The sequence below is a fragment of the Sinohyriopsis cumingii genome, chromosome 6 (assembly GCF_028554795.1).
Source record: "Sinohyriopsis cumingii isolate HCF-2022 chromosome 6, ASM2855479v2, whole genome shotgun sequence".
Taxonomy (NCBI): Eukaryota; Metazoa; Mollusca; class Bivalvia; order Unionida; family Unionidae; genus Sinohyriopsis; species Sinohyriopsis cumingii.
This window is the reverse complement of record NC_142966.1, coordinates 129,684,983-129,707,309: the sequence shown is the minus strand read 5'-3', so window position 1 is coordinate 129,707,309 and position 22,327 is coordinate 129,684,983. Positions and strand designations below refer to the sequence as shown.

General features: G+C 37.7%; 1 protein-coding gene across 1 annotated transcript; it reads left to right on the top strand.

Moving 5' to 3' along the window:
* The first annotated feature begins 2,753 nt into the window (after positions 1-2,753).
* Positions 2,754-7,584, top strand: LOC149797951 (uncharacterized). Its single transcript, XM_089963021.1, has 2 exons — positions 2,754-3,091; positions 5,346-7,584. Exons 1-2 carry the CDS (start codon positions 2,906-2,908, stop codon positions 6,447-6,449), a joined length of 1,290 nt encoding a protein of 429 aa, XP_089819147.1. The 5' UTR covers positions 2,754-2,905; the 3' UTR covers positions 6,450-7,584.
* Positions 7,585-22,327: the final 14,743 nt, after the last annotated feature.

Sequence of the window (22,327 nt, the reverse complement as noted above, 5' to 3'; positions counted from 1 at the left end):
TTTGTTGAAAATATGTATTCTGGATCACGGGAAGAAAAACATAAAATAATAATATTATTAGTCCAGGAAAAAGGAACATGTTACTTGCAAGTTCCTCATCTCTTAGGATAGCTTCTCTGTTAAAAACTTGTGCCATTAGCTCCTCAATTCTTGATTGGCCACCACCCATATTCTAATTGTGTTGCTCATCGTTGTTTTTAAAATACAAGCTAGAACAATGGCCATGTTGATATCATTTTCCATGAGCAACTAAATGTGACATGTTTCTCATCAACTTCCTGAAAGTCACAGAAAATGATTCATATACAGCTTTAAGTTGGGGCACCATTTTTAGGTCCTGCACTTTTTAGTTTGTCTTCATATTTATATCTTTAAGTTTTGGGCACAAAGCAAAGCACATGACACAAGAATAGAAACAATACTATTTCACTTATTATATCTATTAGTGCTCGCATGTCCTTAATGAATAATAATGAACCGTTGGGTGTTTGTGTCTTTTTTGTGTGCTTCATTGTAATGTATCAGTGGCTAAATGCACATACTGGTACATAAATGAATGTTTAAAAGGTGAAATAGGGATAGAAACATTTAACTTAACCATTAATAAACAGTGATCATATGTTGGATCTATTAGTTCACAGAGCTGCTGGTTATTAAATTCAATGAAATAGGCCATGCGCCTATGTATGATTATGTGTCCACTGTACTGAAATTGAAACTACTGTAATTGCAAAATGTATTATCTAGAGTAACAGTACTTTCCTTTACCCCCATTTACGCATCGGAGACCCCTACATTTTTAATTTTACCACTAGTTTTGACACCTTGGCGTTTTGGATCTTTTTACCCTATTTGACCCCCAGTTTTGATACCAAGAGGATTTGTCATTCTCATTCTTTCACCATTGCGGATAAAATGAGTAAGTACTATGAATATTTAGTTTATATTGAGTGCTAAACATTGGTCCATCGTTGAAAGTTATAAACAACATGTTTACATAGCTGACTTTAGTCCATGATTGTTAGCAAGAATTTATGAAGCAAGAGTTTAAGGTCAGAATTGTTTACATTAGACTAGGTTATTTCTTTGGAAATCTTCACATTCTGTTATGATGTAGGTCAAGTGGAAATGTGTGTATTTAGGGATTTGATGAACAAATAATTAATTTCTGTTTTATATCAGTCTGTGGGAATCCATGAAATATAATTTGAGAGGAATTTTTTATTTCACATATTCATTGGTATTACTATAGTGCTCATTGACGTTTTGGACTAATACACTATTTTGGATTGTTAATTCATTCAAGGACATTCAGGATTGCACCATTCTGGTATATGAGAGGATTCAGGATTTGGATTTTTTTTTTTGAAAAACAGTCTATATTTTTAGATCTGTGATAGGACATTTATGATTATTTGGGAATTACTTTACAGTATGAGTGTCTCTTGAATTTCCTTTTTGTATTTATTGATTTTACTTAAAAGTTTGTTTTGGTAATTTCTTTTACATATTTTACGACCTAGAGTCATAACAGTAAGCTGCTGTTTTAAGAAAGTTAAAATTGAGATTGCTGATAGAAATACGTATTTTTAAATATAGAAACATTGCTTGAATTAAAATGGAATTCAAATTTAAGTGAGCAAAGTAATTGGTCCAGATCTGGATAAAAGATGGCTTTAAATTCAATTGAATATGAAAAACTTGTAGTAAGCAAAGTCACATAAGTATATGTGTTAAAGATAGAAAGAAAAATAGTAGATCGCCCGTTTGCCCCATGGTACACGTTTCTCTCTAAGTTGAATTATCATCTTGATATACAAAAATGTCTTCTTTTTTTTTACACTTGCGTTATTAATTAAAATGGTTGTTTAAACTATTTTTCACACATGAATCACTTGGTACTTGGGACAAATATTTAACATGGATAATACTGTGAAAAGTTTCTCCTTTTTGTGCACCATGCGTTTTGTATGGAAACTCTTTCAAAATACACATAGTTTAAATAAACTTCCTTCCAGTGGACAGTTCATTCAAACATGGCAGCTCGAATTTACTGCAGTGTATTTATTTCCATGACTTAGCTTGTTGGCCGCCTTGTACCACATACAGGGGGATGTTTCTTGCTAATTCTACATTCCACAATCTACGTGAGAAGATTTCAACAAACTCACTATGATCGAGCAGGGCCAACCCGACTATATAGGCGAACGAGGTGGTTGTCATGGAGTAACAGTTATCGCAATAATTTAAGTGCATGACAATGTTTAGTGAAGAAAGGTATTTAGTTGTAGTAGACATAAAGTTGTATGATTTCATCATTTAGTGCATCAGTAGTGTACATTCATAAATTAAAACAAAAATAGAAGAAAAAAGAAAAAAAGCCAGAATCATGATTTGAAAATACCTATAAAACATTGTACTTGTGATTTTACAAGAATATATATATCTATATCTATCTATCTATCTATCTATCTATATATATATATATATATATATATATATATATATATAGACACACACACACACTGTGATTACGACGCTTTTATGGGGATAAGAGATAGATACCACACTAATCTGTAAAAAATATGTTCTTGGTTGTACAGTGTTTTATACAGTTTGAAGGTGCACTTTAATTTATAGAGTTTTATTGATTATTTTAAGGTATTATGCATTAACTGTCAACGGTTCACTTCAGCACAATACGAATATGAATTGAATTGGATTTCTCATCTCAGAGTTACTGCTCTTTGATCTATACAAAGCACTCATGTGATTTTGAACTTGACACAGTTTGTCAAAAACGCTATTTCAGCTGTCACGTGAAGTTGGTAACAGACGACCCGCCTTCCGTGTAACGCATAGTTAACAAACTTCATATTCATTATATCTACGTTGAAAAGTACATATGGCTTCCGAAAATTTTGCGGAACAGGTCAAGGATAATTTTCTTTCATGTACCATTTGCTATCAACCATACAACCGACCGAAAGCGCTGCCTTGTTTACATACATTTTGTGAAGTCTGTTTGAGTGATTACATCCACAGCCGTTTCAAGGGCAGCCATGTTTTTGCGTGCCCACTGTGCAGAGAGGTAAAATTGTTTATGATTTACAATGGATATCATGCTAGGATTTTGTTTTATGCCGTTCCATTCTATCCCATCCATCCACCTCTTTGTCATATGGGGCCGTCCATTTAGTACGTAAGCAAAAATCTGGCAAAGCAAGACCCCCTCCCTCTGTACACATGCGTATTTTTGTACACTTACCTGCGTACGTACACTTGACGCCCAACCCCCATTGTATAGAACGGCCTATTTAATTCGCGTAGAAACGAACAAGGATTAATAATATTAACGTGTTTATCAAAGCATAGTCCACCGACGTTGAATGCCTGGCTGCATCGAAGAAATAAGCTGTGTAACTTTAAAAAGTATGTCAAGTGTCCGCTAAAATTCAAACGCCAACATAACCCAGTCGAACACGTTATTTATTAGCCAAATTATTATCGAGGTTTCACCCCACCCCACCCCACCCCCGGTTTCCTGTACATACGTACATTTTCAGTAGCCCCCCCCCCCCCATGCAAGCGTATGCATTTGGGTTAACCCCCCTCCCCCTCCATGCGTAGGTACTAAAATGGAGGCCCCCCCCCCCCCCCGGAAAACTTGCTTTGTGAAACGTTCCGGCCGTTTCGCTCTCATTTTTATCTTAAGGAGGATATGGGTTGTTGGAGACCAGTCTCTCTCTCTCTCTCTCTCTCTCTCTCTCTCTCTCTCTCGTCTGTAAAGAAATAAATACAAGATATAATTTATGAATACATTTCCAACTGACCAATTTAAAATCAGTTTGGCGAAATACAAGTGACGATTTTTGGTTCTTCATTGTAAGGTCTACACCATGGTAGTTGTTCTTATGGTAACTATATGTAAGGGATGTGTTATGTTTGGTTCCTTCTTCTAAAGACACAATATCATGTGGTGATTAAGGTCTGTTTATGCTAAAATTTTAAAAATAATCTTTACAGGGATTCCTTTTACTACCTTTCGTCATGGTCTGGAGGATGGGGTTTGTGGCAGACTGTTTTGTTTCTAGAGAGGTGGATGGGCGTAGGGACCAAAATGCTAAATGATACATTTTGAAATAAATCAACATATTAAAAGTGTATTAGTAATTTTATGGTGGCGAAACGTCTAAGTTGTGTTAGTTGAAAATGTGCACTTTTTACCTTCGTTGGCCTTTCATATGTAACTAAAATTCCCGAAAATAAGCTGTGCAATAAATCCGAATGTTATCAGAACAAAAGCATGTAAAGCTACCCGTTCCAGGGCGCCAGTTCATCCGTGTGAATCTGTCTGGTCATGTTTTTTTCTCCTTCATCGTTTCATGTGGATAAATGTACTGTAGAATATGATTGGAGTGTCGGTACACATGAGAAATGGTTTTGGATTTCAAATGATCACATGTGCTGGTATTCAGAGTTGATTGGATGCGTGTAGAGAATAAAAGTGAAAAAGTTATTGATGCTGCATTCTTTTTAGATTGATAATACTTTTAATTTGTTTTACAAATTATCCAAAAAGGTTTATTTTAATCTTTTTCAAATATAGATTTTTTCTTCAGTTGTAAACCCGTTAATTCCTTTGTCAGTACACTGTTAAATTCCGTATTTACCACGATTGATTCATTTGACATCTGTCCCGCCCTATATATTTCATGTGTATCAATAAATAAATATGGAAGATAAACCATTTTTCATTGTTAAGGTTGTATGCACTATAGTAAAGACATTTACCTTCAATTCATTCCTTACATTTATACTCTACGTTTACTGAAAATGCTGTCCTTTACATACATGCATACATACATACATACATACATACATACATATGGTACTAGCAGCTGCTTTGCTTGGCGCTCAGCATATACACAGGGTTAAAAGAAACACCTTGAAAGAGTAGGACAGTGTCAGCTAAAAAAAAATAGTGTAGGTAAAATTAGGAACATTTGAGAAATTTGTAGTCAATAAGCTTTTAAGTGGACAACCAGTCATTATTAAAATACCATGTGTATAATGGCTATATCTCTAACATATTAAACTATCATTTTGGTTCTCAGTTGAAGCGTGTGTTTTAAAATTCACCCAGAAAGATGCCGTAAGCACCGATAACCAGATCTGTAATGTTGCTGATATTTGTCGTTCAAAATTAATGTTTGTTTAGAAGTCAGATCTACCCATATAACCAGATCTGCTGTCGCATAATGTTGCGGCAGATCATGACTTTTCTTTTGCATTTTGAACCGAGGTATGAAAGAGTATACATGGTGATTTCCTCTAAATTCCAGAATATAAATCTACCAGCCAATGGAGTAGCAGGTTTCATCGACAACTACATGGTTGCGAAACTTTCAGACACGGTGTCATCTGCGCATTTTCAGGGTCATGCAGATGCACATTCATCAGTAAACGCATCCAATGAGAGGACACGCTTACTTCAGGATGACAATGCACGGGATTTGCCGGAGGTAAAGAAATATGCACGACTTTTCCAGCGGTTTGGTTCTTTTGGCATGGAACCGCACCAATTTGTTCATATATCAGGACTTTCAAAATCCATCTATTCCGATGAAATTATTGTTGCTGATTGTAGTTTGAACAAAATTTCAGTATTCTCCTTAAACGGTCAGTTCCGTACAAGTTTCATCTGTGACTGTTCAGTACGGGACGTAGATGTGACACCCGAGGGAAATATTTTGACGACCGTAAGTCGGGCAGGATCCGCTCTCTTAAGGGAATACTCTATGGATGGATGTCTTGTAGCATCTCATGGTTCTTTCTACAAGTATGAACACCCATTCGGGATTGCCATAACTAGGACAGGTAGATCCATTGTAACCAGTCTGCAAAAGAATTGTGTGCACGTGTTGACCGACAAGAAAAAGCATTCGATCACTTTTGGTTCGCATGGATGTGGACCGAACCATTTCAGCTCTCCTTACTACGTTACCACGAACATGAGAGAAGATATTATAGTTTCTGACACTGGAAACAATAGGATTAAAGTCCACAGAAGTGATGGAACATTTGTACAGTCTTTTGGCAACCAGGGATCGTCAGATAGCAAATTATTCTATCCCATGGGTGTCTGCACAGACAAAAATTGCAATATTTACGTAGCGGACGCAAATAACTACAGGGTTCAAATGTTTTCTCCTGAGGGAAGCTATATAGCTAGTCCAGTCATAAACACATATAAATATGGCATGGATGTTAAACCGATTCAGGTATCATTTATTCATGACGATATTCTTATTGTTGCTTTTCGAGGAACAAGATTTTCTGAAATTCATGCCTATATATGGGACTGTAACCAATTTAAGCCAAAGGAAGACAATTCATGTTTGAATTGTCTCCCTTGTTGTTCGTCCACTGCATATGATGATATTTAAAGGAAGACATGATCTACCTTAAGAGATTATTCTTGATGGAGGGGGCGGGGGAGAATTATATTAAGCAGCGAATCACATGGTTAAAAACTTGTTTAAAAGTCTTTTTGATTCCAAGTATCCCAATATTTGCTTACAGTAAAATGTTACAAAATGTGCATTCTCACAAAAGCATGTTTCTATATTTGTGTGTATATCTAGGATGTATTGTCAAAAATTTTAAGTTAAAGGATAGTAGGGCATTTGTGTAGTATCTTATGAAAACGCTAAAGATATATTTAAAACAGTGTAAAGCAACTGATTTTTTTGTTTGGAAGACAAAGATTTTCAGATTTTTGGGACCCTAAAGAATTTAAGTCAAAGATAGAGAAAGCCTCTATAAACTGATTTTCTTTTTCTACATCTGCTGACATCGATGATATTTCAACGAAGATACGGTCTATTTTACCCGAATGGAGGTATTTTTGGTGGAAATTGAAAGAAAGGATTTATAAAGATTTTTTTAGCTATCAGTAGGTACAAATTGCTTTTTGAAAATTCCATTTTTAGATATCCATCACATTGCACGTGATTTATCCCTTTCAAGTCAAAATAATTTTCACTATTGTTGTAAATATGAGGGGAAAGCAACTTCTATTAACTATTCTAGCCACATGAGATCTTTGGAAATATTTATTTCAGTTCAGTTATCAATTCGTGACAAATGATGATATGGAAACAAATTGCTCTTTAATACTTGGATGATATTATATATATATGTAAAATGATATACTTATAGAAATGTGATTCCTGTTATAAAGGCATTATGTTTCTTTTGTTCTATCAGATTTTTAAAATCTTGTTTTTAGGAAGTGTGTGTGTGTGAGAGAGAGAAAGAGAATTTTCATATCGAAATGCCAGAATCTTTCTTTGCACTATGGTTGAGAACATAAAATGTAAGAAGACTCGTTCTGATGTTCACTTTAATTTTTTTAAAAAAAATTGATAATGCTTAAACTATCTGCTGTGATCATTGGGAAGTAAAAAGTTTATATATTTTTTAAAAGTTGGTTACCCTATGTGTTTTAGAGATATTAAACATGCATGTAATTCTTTGCAAAATTTTAAATTTTTCATATTAAAGGAAAAATAAAATTAAGAGGTTTTGTTTCTTGTTTTGAGTCTGAATGTTAACCTTTCATACTCGTCTCTCTATCCATCAGATATAAAGATATAAATGTAATATTACTTTTTAAAATTTCATTTACTTATATTTATCAATTAATATTCACTTCATTTCTTATATATATATATATATATATATATATATATACATCCTGTAACATGATCTAATCGATTTAATGTACGTTTATTATAATTTTTTAATTTTGGAAATTATCATTTATCCAGGTTGGATGATAAGGTGCATATCACCTGCCTAGGTTTTTATATACCCAACGCAACAGAAAAGGTATGTATAACCCAGGCAGTTTTTATGTACCATGTGACGTGCTTATCAACCTTTGTGATAAACTTGTCATGCTGGATAGCATTGTTTCGTATCCCAGTGTACTGGTAATCGATCGATTCTGTAATGAATCATGTCATATGATCGACATTTTTTTAAAATATAAAACATTTGCTTTTTAATGTTTCCTTTAGAATGGTTTTCAGTTGAATTTTAACGATGGAAGAAATTGGAGTACAAAGTGTGCAATAAATTACAAAATAAAAATATGAGGCATGAATCGGTCGTTGAATTCATGCCTACATCTATTACCACATTATATACAATAACCTTGGGAGTAACGAATGCAACGGTAATACGATGTTACCTTTCAAATTCACAGCACGTTTATCATACGGTATAAATGTCTCGCATGTGCCATTAGATTTAGGATTTACGTTGTTACATGAACATGCTATTGACCATTCAGATTGGACGGATTTTATTCTGTAGACATAGTCTGGCCGTGACGCCAAATTGGGAAACCATCATATCATATAGAACAAGAATATTGTGAACGAATGAAACATTATACGCCCGTCCGATGTATAATAGTCTTCTTTGTAGCCTCCGGTAGGCAATGGTTGACTCTGACATTATGACCAACAGGTCTCACTGACCCAGACCTTGGAATAAGGTATGCAGTCTACAACTAAACTTACTGTGCAAAAAACTGATATATCTTTATTAGACTTACCATGACGGTTACATTATGTTCTTTAGACCACATAATCTTTAGGTTTAATTATTACATTTTATGCAAGCCATTCACTAACGTTGATAAGAAATTTGCTCTCTAGAACAAAATTTATTCTACAAAAAACCGTTTTGTCTTTAAGCCACAATGACCTCGACCTCTGACCCCCAAATCATCAGTCCTCTTCCGTACATTTAGCTCAAGCACTCCACAAAATTTGTTACGTAGTCTAAATCTAACATTATACAATAATAATAATTGGTCTTTCAATCACAGTGACCTTGACATTTGACCCCAAATCAATTTTTATTCTCCAACACCTGGTGACCCAGTAATAAACTTTGATTCTAAGTAACAGGTCACTCTGGATTGCTGTGAGAAACGTTCACTCGCAGGTCGACCCAGTAAGAAAAGAAAACCAGGGATCGAGAGTAGAATTTAACGAGTTAATCATTGTGTGTCAGCTACGCATGCAATTCATTAACTGTGTTTCGTCTTTTTTAAAAAAAAAATTGTTTGGGAGGGGATATGCTCTGAGTTCGAATCCCTTTACAGACCTAATTATATATATATATATATATATATATATATATATATATATATATATATATAGAGAGAGAGAGAGAGAGAGAGAGAGAGAGAGAGAGAGAGAGAGAGAGAGAGAGAGAGAGAGAGTTTTGTTGTTATTGTAGCATTTAACGTCATTTTTCAGCACAAAAAAGGCTACACATGGCGGCCAGTATGGAGGAAGAACCCGGAAAGAACCACCGATCCACACGAGAAGCTACTGTCAAGCTTTCTCACATACCCACATTGGCAGAATCCGAGACTCGAGCCCACGCATTTCGTTTCTAACGTTAATACCTGAAATATTTCATCGTGTGGAACTACAAACATTTTAACGAGTGACGAAGCTACGAGTTAAAATATATTGGTTTTGTTACCACAAGATAAAATGTATCCGGTATTAACGTAGGCAAAGAAAATTTTCTTTTTATTATATATCAAACTTGCTCCAAAATCGAAGTGTACAAGATTAAAATCACTTCGGCACAACACGCCAGCTCACTTCTCCTTTTCGTAAATTTACTTCACCGTCATAGCATGGTCATATAAATATACGCGACTTAAGAAAGCGATAGGATTGTGTTGACCTAATCTGCCGAAATAATTTACATTTTTATCGCTTTGTATACTATTCAACCCGATATGAAATCAACTGAAGTCCGAATTAGCAATGAATTCCAATGTTGCCCGTTGTTATCATGGAAGAGGAAATAACTCCAGAGATACGCGAGCGGCGTCTGGTCAAATTACTTATCAAAGATCAATTTCCATGTCTGAAGTGTAAGTCAGTTTCTGATTATTTTGTTCTCGCTCAAACGATACTAGCATTTGTTATTGCATGTTCAACATTTGTAGACACGCACAATCAAGCATCGCATTGCATGATGGGAAATCTGATATTTCCACACGTGAAACTCTAAGGATATATTTTGCACGTGTGGCATAAAAGAAATGCGCAACCCCATGATGATTATTGTTGTATAAGGTTGCATAAGGCAACTATGCAGTTAGCGGTGCTGAATCGATCAATATTTCTAAGGCTATATAAAACTAGCACTGTGATTACACTATCCACAGCTGGTGCAGATTGTAAGAAAACGGTCGATTTCGCGTGCGTTTTTAATTCAGAGAGAGAGAGAGAGAGAGAGAGAGAGAGAGAGAGAGATGAGCTATTTTGATTTAATCTGCTCCAGGTCAGAACAGCTTTTGCCAATATTGCAAAGTGCTGGAAATATCCAGTTGGCTTACAGTTAGTGTCTTTGCTTACCATTACATAAGGCAGGCGTAAAGAGCAATGGCTTATTTTTTAAAAATATATAAGTAGTATATGGGGCCACCCTAGCGACAATGGGAATTAGCATTACAGAACCCCTTGGGCCACTCTAGCGACAAGGGAAATTTAACATGGAGAAAAATCCTGGGTCACTCTAGCGACAAGGGGAATTGAACATGGGAATGTTACCTGGGGATCAGTGGGAATTAAACATTGGTAACGTCATAGGTTTATAGGGTCAAAACCTTTTATAGGGTGAAATGTATTTGTAGGGACAAAGGGTTGATAGGGACAAACATAGACATACAGAAACAAACAAATACACATTCAAACACACAGAAAAGAGGACAGAAATATTCTAAAGAAAGACTCACAGATAGAATAGAGACTCGATAAAGAAAAGTCTGTTGTATGGGTTCAAAACATTTATTCAAGTACATATATACATGGGCTCTCTGGCCTGTGCTTTGGTCTAAGCACTATCCATTAAATACATAAACATTTGAACATAAAAGAAACATATTTACGAGTTGTTTAGTTATTGACTCTAGTAAACTAATGTTTAAAATTAACGTTCACTCCTTTCTAAAATCACTTCATATGCAACGAATTTACATTAAATGTTCGTTTATAAGAAAAAGTTAAAACAAAACAAGTAACAAACAATCAAATAAGAGAAAGTTCGTGTTTGTCTCTCTATCCGTTACACACGTTGTTTAAAATCTGGTCAGCTACCACTTGTGTCCCAGCATAGATGTTTCCGATCTCGTATTCCCTGTCAGTCGTAAATCTGCTGTTACGTCCATCGTGCTAGGTACACTTATCGGTAAGCAGATCAAGAGCAGTGATCGTCTTCTTCCCATGGAGGTACAACATATGCCATATGAATAGTCACTTTTCCATCGGTGATGTCAAATTTTTCTCTCACCGACCGCACGTCTTCAATAGCCCTCAAAAGTTTGGAAGAAGTTATTTCTGCAGGTGTGCTAAATCCGAGACATACAGGCGAGTTCAAACTGTCGTGATACATAGATAGGCTCAAACGACCTTCATCTTTGACTTGGCAATGACATTTGAGTTCCTCTAACAGTGAGTCAAGTAGATCCGTAATGAAACCTGATACTTCCTCGGCTGGAACGTCAGACGCGAAGTCTTTAAATTTCACCGTGTAGGTGTAAGTTGTCGTTCTAAATTTTCTCGAGGTCGCTGTCTGGGTCATTTGGATGCTAAAATACTCCTTTAGGTCTATTGAATCCTTTTCCTTCTTGAACGCACTTTGCTGTGACGGTATGGTGGTGAAAGAGGTCAATGATGTTTGTTCCTTCTCTTTTTTCTTCTGCGTAGAGTTATTCATCTTTCTCGTCGCTTGTCCTTGCAATGAAGTGTCGTTCTTGGAAGTCGTCCCTTTTTATACTGGGTGATATCAGCATGTCCATAAGGTAAAGTTTTGTGGTCTGGAAGTTTCACTGGTTGCACGTAGTTTGTCATGGCATTAGTACATAACAACTAAGATGTGGTATTGCATTGGTGATGTGATCGTGAGGCATATAATCACACCCGAGTTTCTCGTTGGACTTGAGTCTTACGCTCTATACTTGCTGTTTGAAAGGATTCATTTTTATCGATTGGTCTTGGTAGTGACAATGAACTATTGGTCTTGGACGTTGTCCCTTTTTATATGCTGACCAATATCGATGTGACCGTACGGCAACGTAAAGTGATTGGGAAGTCTCACTCGCTTCTGGTACACGATTTGATAGATTTTTTCCAGGGGTCGACTGACGATGTGGTGAGTGGGTAAACATACAATCTTGTTCGGTTGGTGAGTGGTCACTTTAAAGTTTCCATCCTCTCCCGATTGCAAGGCTTCTTTCAATACCCCAAAGTTGACCACTCGACTGGTACGATAATTCAGAGTCAGTCCTTTCACTTTGCACTCCGTGTGCACTTCTCCTTGTTTGTCCCGGTATTGGTAGCCGTAATTTTTAGGACCGCCACTCGCGAAACTTAGAATCTTGTCGTCGGGGTGTTCGTCTGTCCAGGCTCCTAAACGGTTTTCTTCGATGTTAGGGTGTTGCTGACGCGGTCGATCGATGTAGATGCAACTGTCCGTGTCAAAGTACAGGACGCGTTCCCCTAACAGTTCTAAAGCTTCGTACAATTTTAAGCGAGCATGAGCTGTCACGTAAGCCGCAATGATGACATTTCCAAAAGGGTCGTCTTGTACAAAGTCCAGATCTTCTTCGTAATTGACTAAGATCAAATTCTCTCGAACGACGTCCACGTGTTTCATGTATTTGGTTTTGTCGTGAATCATCTGGAAGTAGCGGGAAGGTTCTGTCAAATATTCCGTCTTGGGTAAACACGGTCGTTGTGCCATTTTACCCCACAAGCAATTTAACATCACTTTGGCAAACGATCGCCTGCCTTCGTTTTTCTCGATGTGGTCTAAAGAGATGCCTTCTTGTTCATAGTATTTCTCTTTGAATTGTATTTGGTCTTCGGGAGTGTGACACCAGGAAGGATAGCCGCTGGCTTCTTGTTTCAGTTTCAAAAAGGCATCCACGTAGTCAGCGAAAATGCCTTTCTGACTGGGATCACCCTTGTGGTATTGTTGTGTCTTGGGAAAGTGGCAAATTTCGTACACTTCTAACAGTTGGTATCCCATGTCCAGAGCTTTGAACAATTCTACGCTGACCCAGGTTCCCGTCAAGGCACGTTCTTCCTGGGTGTGCTGACAAGGTTGGTCTTGGTTGCACGTTTCGGCACAAGTACGGCACAATGGAAACATCAGTTTGCCTTGACAATGGTGAGGTAAGACGGGATGGTATAGGTTCGTGGGAGGCAAAACTTTACACTTGATCAAGCCTTCGTATTGTCGAATGTTTTTCAGGTCGATGTGTTCCATTAACAATTGCGGGTGCCCTACAGGAAAGCGACAATATTTGCACACGTAGGGATACAGCGAACACACGTCCAAGTATTTGATTTCTTCTCCTTTCTCTTCGTCGGCTTGGTACAGCAAACAGGTGGCATTGGTCCTTCCTCCGTACAAACTATCCCTCGGGTTCAGCGGGTCCATGAACTGGTAACTTTCCACGAGGCGATTAAACTCGGGATCGGTTTTCATACGGTGATCGTACTCGTGTTCCCACATTTCCACCACTTGGTATCCTTCCTGTTCCAACTTTAGGCGCCGCTGACAAGTGTCCTGGTACAAGTCTTCCATGGTTCGTTGTAAAAACTGATTTTTAGTGCTACGATCAGGGTAACAGACGGGACATCCGTAAAATAAGCAACCGTTAAACTCGTACACGATCTTTGGGTTTTCTAAGTCCCAGCCATCTACCGAATACGTTCCGATGGTCTTTTCACCCCCTCCGTTGCGGGCATGCTGAATCCATTTGTTTTCCTTGTCGCACAAGTAATGTAACCAACGTAGGGCTTTGACCGAGTATTGACGTTTGACAAAGTTGGTCGTTTGAGGGCTGATGACAGCCACGGTGTTTTCAGGCATGAATCGTTGTCGATACACCAAGGAACACGCTTTGGCAATGGTGCAAGCTTCTTTCAAAGGCTCGACCCCTCCGTGTTCCATGAACAGTTCTCGAAATTTTCCACAGCAACGCCGTAAAATGTCCACGTCGGAACGACAGTACTTTAGCATTTCTTCCTGAAAGTCGAAAGGGTCCGAGGCGTGAGCCTGATACCAAGCGTAGAAAGCTTCTCGTTGTTCGGTACGCATGTTGTCGGGGTCGTAATAGTGAGCCTCAGGTAAATGGGGTAGAACGGCGTGTTGATTGGCTTCCATATTGAAAAAGTGTGGAAAGTACCCTTTAGCCATTTCTGTCATTCCAAACGTTTTAGGCATTCGACTCAAAGGCATGGCCAAATAGCTCATCGAATCTTTAAACTGTACTTGTCCCACTTGCATGAAAATGATTTTGACTCCGTTCAAAGTCACTTTAGGACGTTCGGTGCCATGTTCCGTATAGTATCTGAGAAGAAACTGTCCGTCGTATCCGGAGAAATTGTGAGCCATCACCGTGGCATGACGATGACAATCTCCGTAACGTTCGATGTCCTCTTGGCTCCACGTCTTGTCGATGGGGTCTAAGACCTATCGAGCGAAATCGGCTAGCGTGTTCGGTCCCCGAAAGATTTTTTTCACGTCCTCCAGGAATCTTGCTGCAGTGAGGGCAATGACTGAAGATAGGTTCTTGAATGCACTTCTCGCACGCTCGATGAGCCACGCAGAAATTAGGAATGTGAATGCCAGTCTCTTGCATGCATTCGAAATCGAAAAAGATGAAATTGCTTTTCTTCTTGTGACCATCCTCTTTCCCTGGTTGGGGTTGGTATTTTTGCACGTAGCATTGGTGTTTCAAGTCCACGATGTGATGACAAATGTGACATTTTTTTTTCCTGAACATACGTGTGCCTTGGTACTATTGGTACGTATGCCTTGTCTACACGTAGGGCACAATCTCAGGAGTTGACAAGCACATTTCTGCTGTGAACCTTGCGTCTTCAGATGTTGTTGGTAACAGGCAGGGCTGACAAACGTGCGCAGACAAGCAGGACAATGCAATGGTTTTTGCCCTTCGCTCAGACAGGGTGGAGAGGCTAAACATCCTGGGCATTTCGATCCACAATGTTTGTGTTGCTCTCGATTATTATAACCACGGTCACATTTCTCACAGTAATATCTATATCCCAGGAATCCGGGGATGGCGGTAATGGTATCGAAATGTTCATCGTGATAATAGACATGAATGTATTTTCCGTCCTTAAAGTCTTGGCCTCGAAACAACAGAGGTCCGCGCACTTCTTGAGGGTGCACTTTCAAGGTGTATCGTGGAGCTAGGGCATCTTGCAATTTTTGCATCTTATGAATGCCACAGGGTGTGTCTTTGAACAGTCCGGCTTGTTGTAACAGGAGTTCTGCTTCATTTCGTTGTTTGGCTCGATCGGATCGTTGAATAGTTTTCCAGGTTCTTTTCCATTCTACCGTGTCGTTCTTGTTGGCATAGGTTCGTCCCACCACGATGGCACGGGCTAAACACATCTGGTCTTGAGGGTTGTTAATTCGGACGAGACTTGTTTTGGTGTTGCGAAGGTCGTCCACCAATAAGACCTTTTTGCGTCCAGTCCCTTGAGGAGGAGAGACGTGGGCCATTTTCAGTGTGGCTTTACCATCGGTGATGTCAAACTGATCATTAGATTGTTGTACGTGTTGAATCTTGTCCATGACTTTGGAAGGGGTTAGTTCTGCGGGTCTGCTAAACTCGATCCAAACAGGGGATTTCAAGCTGTCGTGATCTATGGATAGTGTCAAGAAATCGTCTTCTTTGGGTTGACATTGTCGCTTTAGTGTGGTGAGCAAAGAATCCCACATCTCGGTGATAAACCCTTCTGCTTTCTCCAATGGTACGTCGGACTTGAAATCTTTAAACTTCACCGTGTAGGTGTAAGTCGTGGTTCTAAATTTTCTAGAGGGTCGCTTTTCCGTCTCTCGAATGTGATAGTACTTTTCAGGGTTAACTGGTGGACTTTGGTTTGGAGTGGGCTCTCTATGTCTGGTCACAGACGTGGAAGGTGATGGTTCAGGTTTGCTCATGTCTTCGTTTTGAGCGAACACTTCTTTTCGTGTGTGAGGCGATACGTCACTTCGCTACCTCTTACGTTCTTCTTCTCTCTCACTGAAATCGTGCGATCGTTTCATCTCGATTGCTGATTCAGAAATGATTTAACCAAGTTCATTCTCTCCATATATACCCTCTCTGCCTCTTGTTGTCACAATGACTTGGTATATTTCACAAGGGCAAGTGAAAGCCAAGCATATAGGAGCCCAACGACAGCGGTGCGTCTTAAACACCTCATGCATCTTGATGACCCTTCGATTCAAACCCTACCACGAAAGAAAAAAGTTGCAAGAAAAAAACCCAGACAGTTGGTGTCTTCAAGAGAGCTAGAGACGCCGGCACTGTGTCGCTGGGACACGTACGTACTCCAGAAAACTACGCCACTCGACAACGTTGTCTCCTTCTCTCAGTCACTTCTACTTTGTCGCTGAATACATTCTACCAACCCTGTTTTAACACACGTTTCTTCATCTGATATTTTTAAAAAATATACTAAACGCATTTTTAAAAGAACTACCCTTTTTCGACAGCAGTGGCGGCGTCTCCTCCTGCTGTTACCACTGTTGCTGCACAAAGATGATCTTTCCTTAAGATCAAAATATGAGACAGAAAAGTTATGAAGTTGAGCGGAGGTGTCTAAACAACAACTACGTTCCATTTCTGTTTGTGATAATAACTTGTGATACTTCACATTTTCTAAAGTGGAAATCTTTACAAACCGTACAAAAGTTATATGACTTTGGCTTCTGACAGTTGTACAGACTCTTCACTTTATAAGTGTCACGAGAAAATAGTGTATCCAAGTTTTACCATTTTCCAAAACACCCACACACTTGCAACGTGACCAGAATCTGTACTTCTTTATTTGTGGATATCCAACAGACCCGTCCCAGCATATATAGCTGGTTAAGAACTGTAGGAATATCACCTCATTGTTTTCAGAAATATCAAAGCTTTTATGTGTATCTTCCCTGTTCCACCCTTTATTAGTGCTTAGGTATATTCCCTAAAAACACAAACAATTTGGAACAAAATTAAATTTTGAATTAAGGTTTCTCTCTGTTTATACATTTTTTTTTCAAGTTGTTGGTACATGGCATATGACATCCAAATACTTTCTCAAACTGAGAGGCATTTCTACACATGTCATTGCCTTTGTTAAATTCGGTTTTGTTGGTTAGTCATCGTTAATCTTTAATTCTATTTTTATGATGTATTTCTTTTTTGCTAGAAGATTTAATTTATTTATGTTGTTTAGTCTGTTGCTGCAAAAAAGAAAATGCATGTATCTATAGCAAAGTGTTTAAGTTTGTTCAGTTTTTTATTTCAAGCTCTACAAAAGGTACCAAGTTTGTCTTGCAAGGGGATTGAAACTTTAAGTTACGCGAACGTGAAGGAAAACATACCTTTGTTACTACAATTTGCTGTCTTTGTGTTCGTTCTAATCATGCTTGCCTTATATCTTTTTGTTTTAGGATCATATTTCTTCTGATGTAAATACATACATCAATGGATAGACAGCTTGGGTTATCATCCTTGAGGTTCACTGTACTTTTAGTTTCTTTACTTCATACAAACCCCAAAATCACTAGCTTGAAGGGAAAAAAATAACAAAAAACTGACACCTGGTACTGTAACACATCTGTCTCTGTTGATGTGAGTGTGCTTGACAAAATGTTTGAGTAAGATTAAAAATGTTTGTCAGTTTCAAAACTCGAACCAGTACTGTGGCCGTTTAATATTTTCATGTGGCAAGAAGAAATGGTACAATACGCAACAAAGGGATTGTACATTTACACTCCAATCTGTCTGCACTGCAATGGTAACAACGCTCTTGCGTTGACATTATTTTGCCACACTACTAAGAAAAAACAATTCATCACTCATCATAAACGATTTCATTGGCTATACATATTTTCTTACCGCTTTCGCTTCGAATTGACTTCAGTACCTTTTCGCACAGTGACAAGATCGGACGTGTTTTTTTTTTTTTTTTTTTTATTCTGCGGCTGGTCGCTACACTACTTGCTCTGAATTTACAACCAAACATTGTGTTACGCATTGTAAGTGACTTCATTGGCCAACCGATATTTTACACTTCTGTCTCTATTCATGTGAGTGTGCTTGTCAAAATGTTTGAGTAAGATTAAAAATGTTTGTCAGTTTCAAAACGCGAACCAGTACTGTGGCCGTTTAGTATTTGATCTGGGAAGAAGAAATGGTACAATACGCAACAAAGGGTTTGTACGTTTACACTCTCGAATCTGTCTGCACTGCAATGGTAACAACGCTCTTGCGTTGGCATTATTTTGCCACACTACCTAAGAAAAAAACAATGCATCACTCATCATAAACGATTTCATTGCCTATACTTATTTTCTTACCGCTTTCGCTTCGAATTGACTTCAGTACCTTTTCGCACAGTGACAAGATCGGACGTGGTTTTTTTTTTTTTTGGTTTTTTTTTATTTTGCGCTTGGTCGCTACTCTACTTGCCCTGAATTTAAAACCAATGTGTTGCACATTGTAAGTGACTTCATTGGTCAGTCGATATTTTCCACCGCCTTAGCTTCAAATTGGTTTCACTTGTTATTCGCACCGCGAGATGATCAGACGCGTTTTTCTGTACCTGACCATTAGTCACTTCACAAACAATAAAATTAACACACAAATGATCACGCCATGGGCGACTCATGGAAATTATGTTAGTCATGTTACGAAATATATCACGACTTTCACGACTTGTTTGGATGTACTTTTCTGTGGTCACTCTTTAATCACATGCGTCTTCAGTTCACTCTTGGGATATTTTTTAAAGGGTGTATTTTTTTCTATGGATGTGACTGTTATGTTCTATATGTTCTTTTATGTTTTCAGTGATTTTACTTTATATCTGTATTTTAATTTAGATGTATAGACTATGTAGTCTGAAATAAAGAATTTTTATCTTATCTTATGTAAGTGGAATGAGTGTTTCTTTGAAACTTTCATAAGGAAAATATACCGTAAAAAAAACAAACGTACGTGTCGTGATATTTTTAAAGTAGGAATACATGCTTTCTCTCTCTCTCTCTCTCTCTCTGGTTTTGATTTATACCCTAATGAAATATGTTTCCGTTTGAAGATACCTCTCCAAAATTGTGATCAGTAGTTACCATAATTACGCGAACTGTTTCGTTTGTTATTTTATTTTTTTCAAAAGTTTACACTCTAAAAAATTGTAGAACGATTTTTTTTCTTCCATCAGTAAATCTTTGGATAAAATAAAAGCTTGAGTTTGCACAATTCTGGTATCTTAACTTTATCCTATTTTGCAACTGCAACATGTCACGGAATATTTTTTCTTCTAACATTAGATTTACAGTTTTTCAGAAAAAAAAGAGAATCACACGGCTTTTTCAAGAATGAAGCAAGCGACATTGCACTGTATAACCTTGCCTATGGTTAACTCTGAATTCTAAAGTCAAAACATGGGTTCAGGAAAAAATGTAACAATGTTCTTCCTATCCTCTTTATTAAAGAGTGACCACAGAAAAGTACATCCAAACAAGTCGTGAAAGTCGTGATATATTTCGTAACATGACTAACATAATTTCCATGAGTCGCCCATGGCGTGATCATTTGTGTGTTAGTTTTATTGTTTGTGAAGTGACTAATGGTCAGGTACAGAAAAACGCGTCTGATCATCTCGCGGTGCGAATAACAAGCGAAACCAATTTGAAGCTAAGGCGGTGGAAAATATCGACTGACCAATGAAGTCACTTACAATGTGCAACACATTGGTTTTAAATTCAGGGCAAGTAGAGTAGCGACCAGCCGCAAAATAAAAAAAAACCAAAAAAAAAAAAAACCACGTCCGATCTTGTCACTGTGCGAAAAGGTACTGAAGTCAATTCGAAGCGAAAGCGGTAAGAAAATAAGTATAGGCAATGAAATCGTTTATGATGAGTGATGCATTGTTTTTTTCTTAGGTAGTGTGGCAAAATAATGCCAACGCAAGAGCGTTGTTACCATTGCAGTGCAGACAGATTCGAGAGTGTAAACGTACAAACCCTTTGTTGCGTATTGTACCATTTCTTCTTGCCAGATCAAATACTAAACGGCCACAGTACTGGTTCGCGTTTTGAAACTGACAAACATTTTTAATCTTACTCAAATATTTTGACAAGCACACTCACATGAATAGAGACAGAAGTGTAAAATATCGGTTGGCCAATGAAGTCACTTACAATGCGTAACACAATGTTTGGTTGTAAATTCAGAGCAAGTAGTGTAGCGACCAGCCGCAGAATAAAAAAAAAAAAAAAAAAAAAAACACGTCCGATCTTGTCACTGTGCGAAAAGGTACTGAAGTCAATTCGAAGCGAAAGCGGTAAGAAAATATGTATAGCCAATGAAATCGTTTATGATGAGTGATGAATTGTTTTTTCTTAGTAGTGTGGCAAAATAATGTCAACGCAAGAGCGTTGTTACCATTGCAGTGCAGACAGATTGGAGTGTAAATGTACAATCCCTTTGTTGCGTATTGTACCATTTCTTCTTGCCACATGAAAATATTAAACGGCCACAGTACTGGTTCGAGTTTTGAAACTGACAAACATTTTTAATCTTACTCAAACATTTTGCCAAGCACACTCACATCAACAGAGACAGATGTGTTACAGTACCAGGTGTCAGTTTTTTGTTATTTTTTTCCCTTCAAGCTAGTGATTTTGGGGTTTGTATGAAGTAAAGAAACTAAAAGTACAGTGAACCTCAAGGATGATAACCCAAGCTGTCTATCCATTGATGTATGTATTTACATCAGAAGAAATATGATCCTAAAACAAAAAGATATAAGGCAAGCATGATTAGAACGAACACAAAGACAGCAAATTGTAGTAACAAAGGTATGTTTTCCTTCACGTTCGCGTAACTTAAAGTTTCAATCCCCTTGCAAGACAAACTTGGTACCTTTTGTAGAGCTTGAAATAAAAAACTGAACAAACTTAAACACTTTGCTATAGATACATGCATTTTCTTTTTTGCAGCAACAGATTAAACAACATAAATAAATTAAATCTTCTAGCAAAAAGAAATACATCATAAAAATAGAATTAAAGATTAACGATGACTAACCAACAAAACCGAATTTAACAAAGGCAATGACATGTGTAGAAATGCCTCTCAGTTTGAGAAAGTATTTGGATGTCATATGCCATGTACCAACAACTTGAAAAAAAAACGTATAAACAGAGAGAAACCTTAATTCAAAATTTAATTTTGTTCCAAATTGTTTGTGTTTTTAGGGAATATACCTAAGCACTAATAAAGGGTGGAACAGGGAAGATACACATAAAAGCTTTGATATTTCTGAAAACAATGAGGTGATATTCCTACAGTTCTTAACCAGCTATATATACTGGGACGGGTCTGTTGGATATCCACAAATAAAGAAGTACAGATTCTGGTCACGTTGCAAGTGTGTGGGTGTTTTGGAAAATGGTAAAACTTGGATACACTATTTTCTCGTGACACTTATAAAGTGAAGAGTCTGTACAACTGTCAGAAGCCAAAGTCATATAACTTTTGTACGGTTTGTAAAGATTTCCACTTTAGAAAATGTGAAGTATCACAAGTTATTATCACAGACAGAAATGGAACGTAGGGACTTGACAGTTGTTGTTTAGACACCTCCGCTCAACTTCATAACTTACTTGCTCTGTCTCATATTTTGATCTTAAGGAAAGATCATCTTTGTGCAGCAACAGTGGTAACAGCAGGAGGAGACGCCGTCACTGCTGTCGAAAAAGGGTAGTTCTTTTAAAAATGCGTTTAGTATATTTTTTAAAAATATCAGATGAAGAAACGTGTGTTAAAACAGGGTTGGTAGAATGTATTCAGCGACAAAGTAGAAGTGACTGAGAGAAGGAGACAACGTTGTCGAGTGGCGTAGTTTTCTGGAGTACGTACGTGTCCCAGCGACACAGTGCCGGCGTCTCTAGCTCTCTTGAAGACACCAACTGTCTGGGTTTTTTTCTTGCAACTTTTTTCTTTCGTGGTAGGGTTTGAATCGAAGGGTCATCAAGATGCATGAGGTGTTTAAGACGCACCGCTGTCGTTGGGCTCCTATATGCTTGGCTTTCACTTGCCCTTGTGAAATATACCAAGTCATTGTGACAACAAGAGGCAGAGAGGGTATATATGGAGAGAATGAACTTGGTTAAATCATTT

Coding starts and splice junctions, on each gene's coding strand:
- LOC149797951 (XM_089963021.1), top strand. CDS start 2,906: ATGGCTTCCGAAAATTTTGCGGAACAGGTCAAGGATAATTTTCTTTCA. Junction 3,092..5,345: donor CGTGCCCACTGTGCAGAGAG/GTAAAATTGTTT, acceptor TCTAAATTCCAG/AATATAAATCTACCAGCCAA.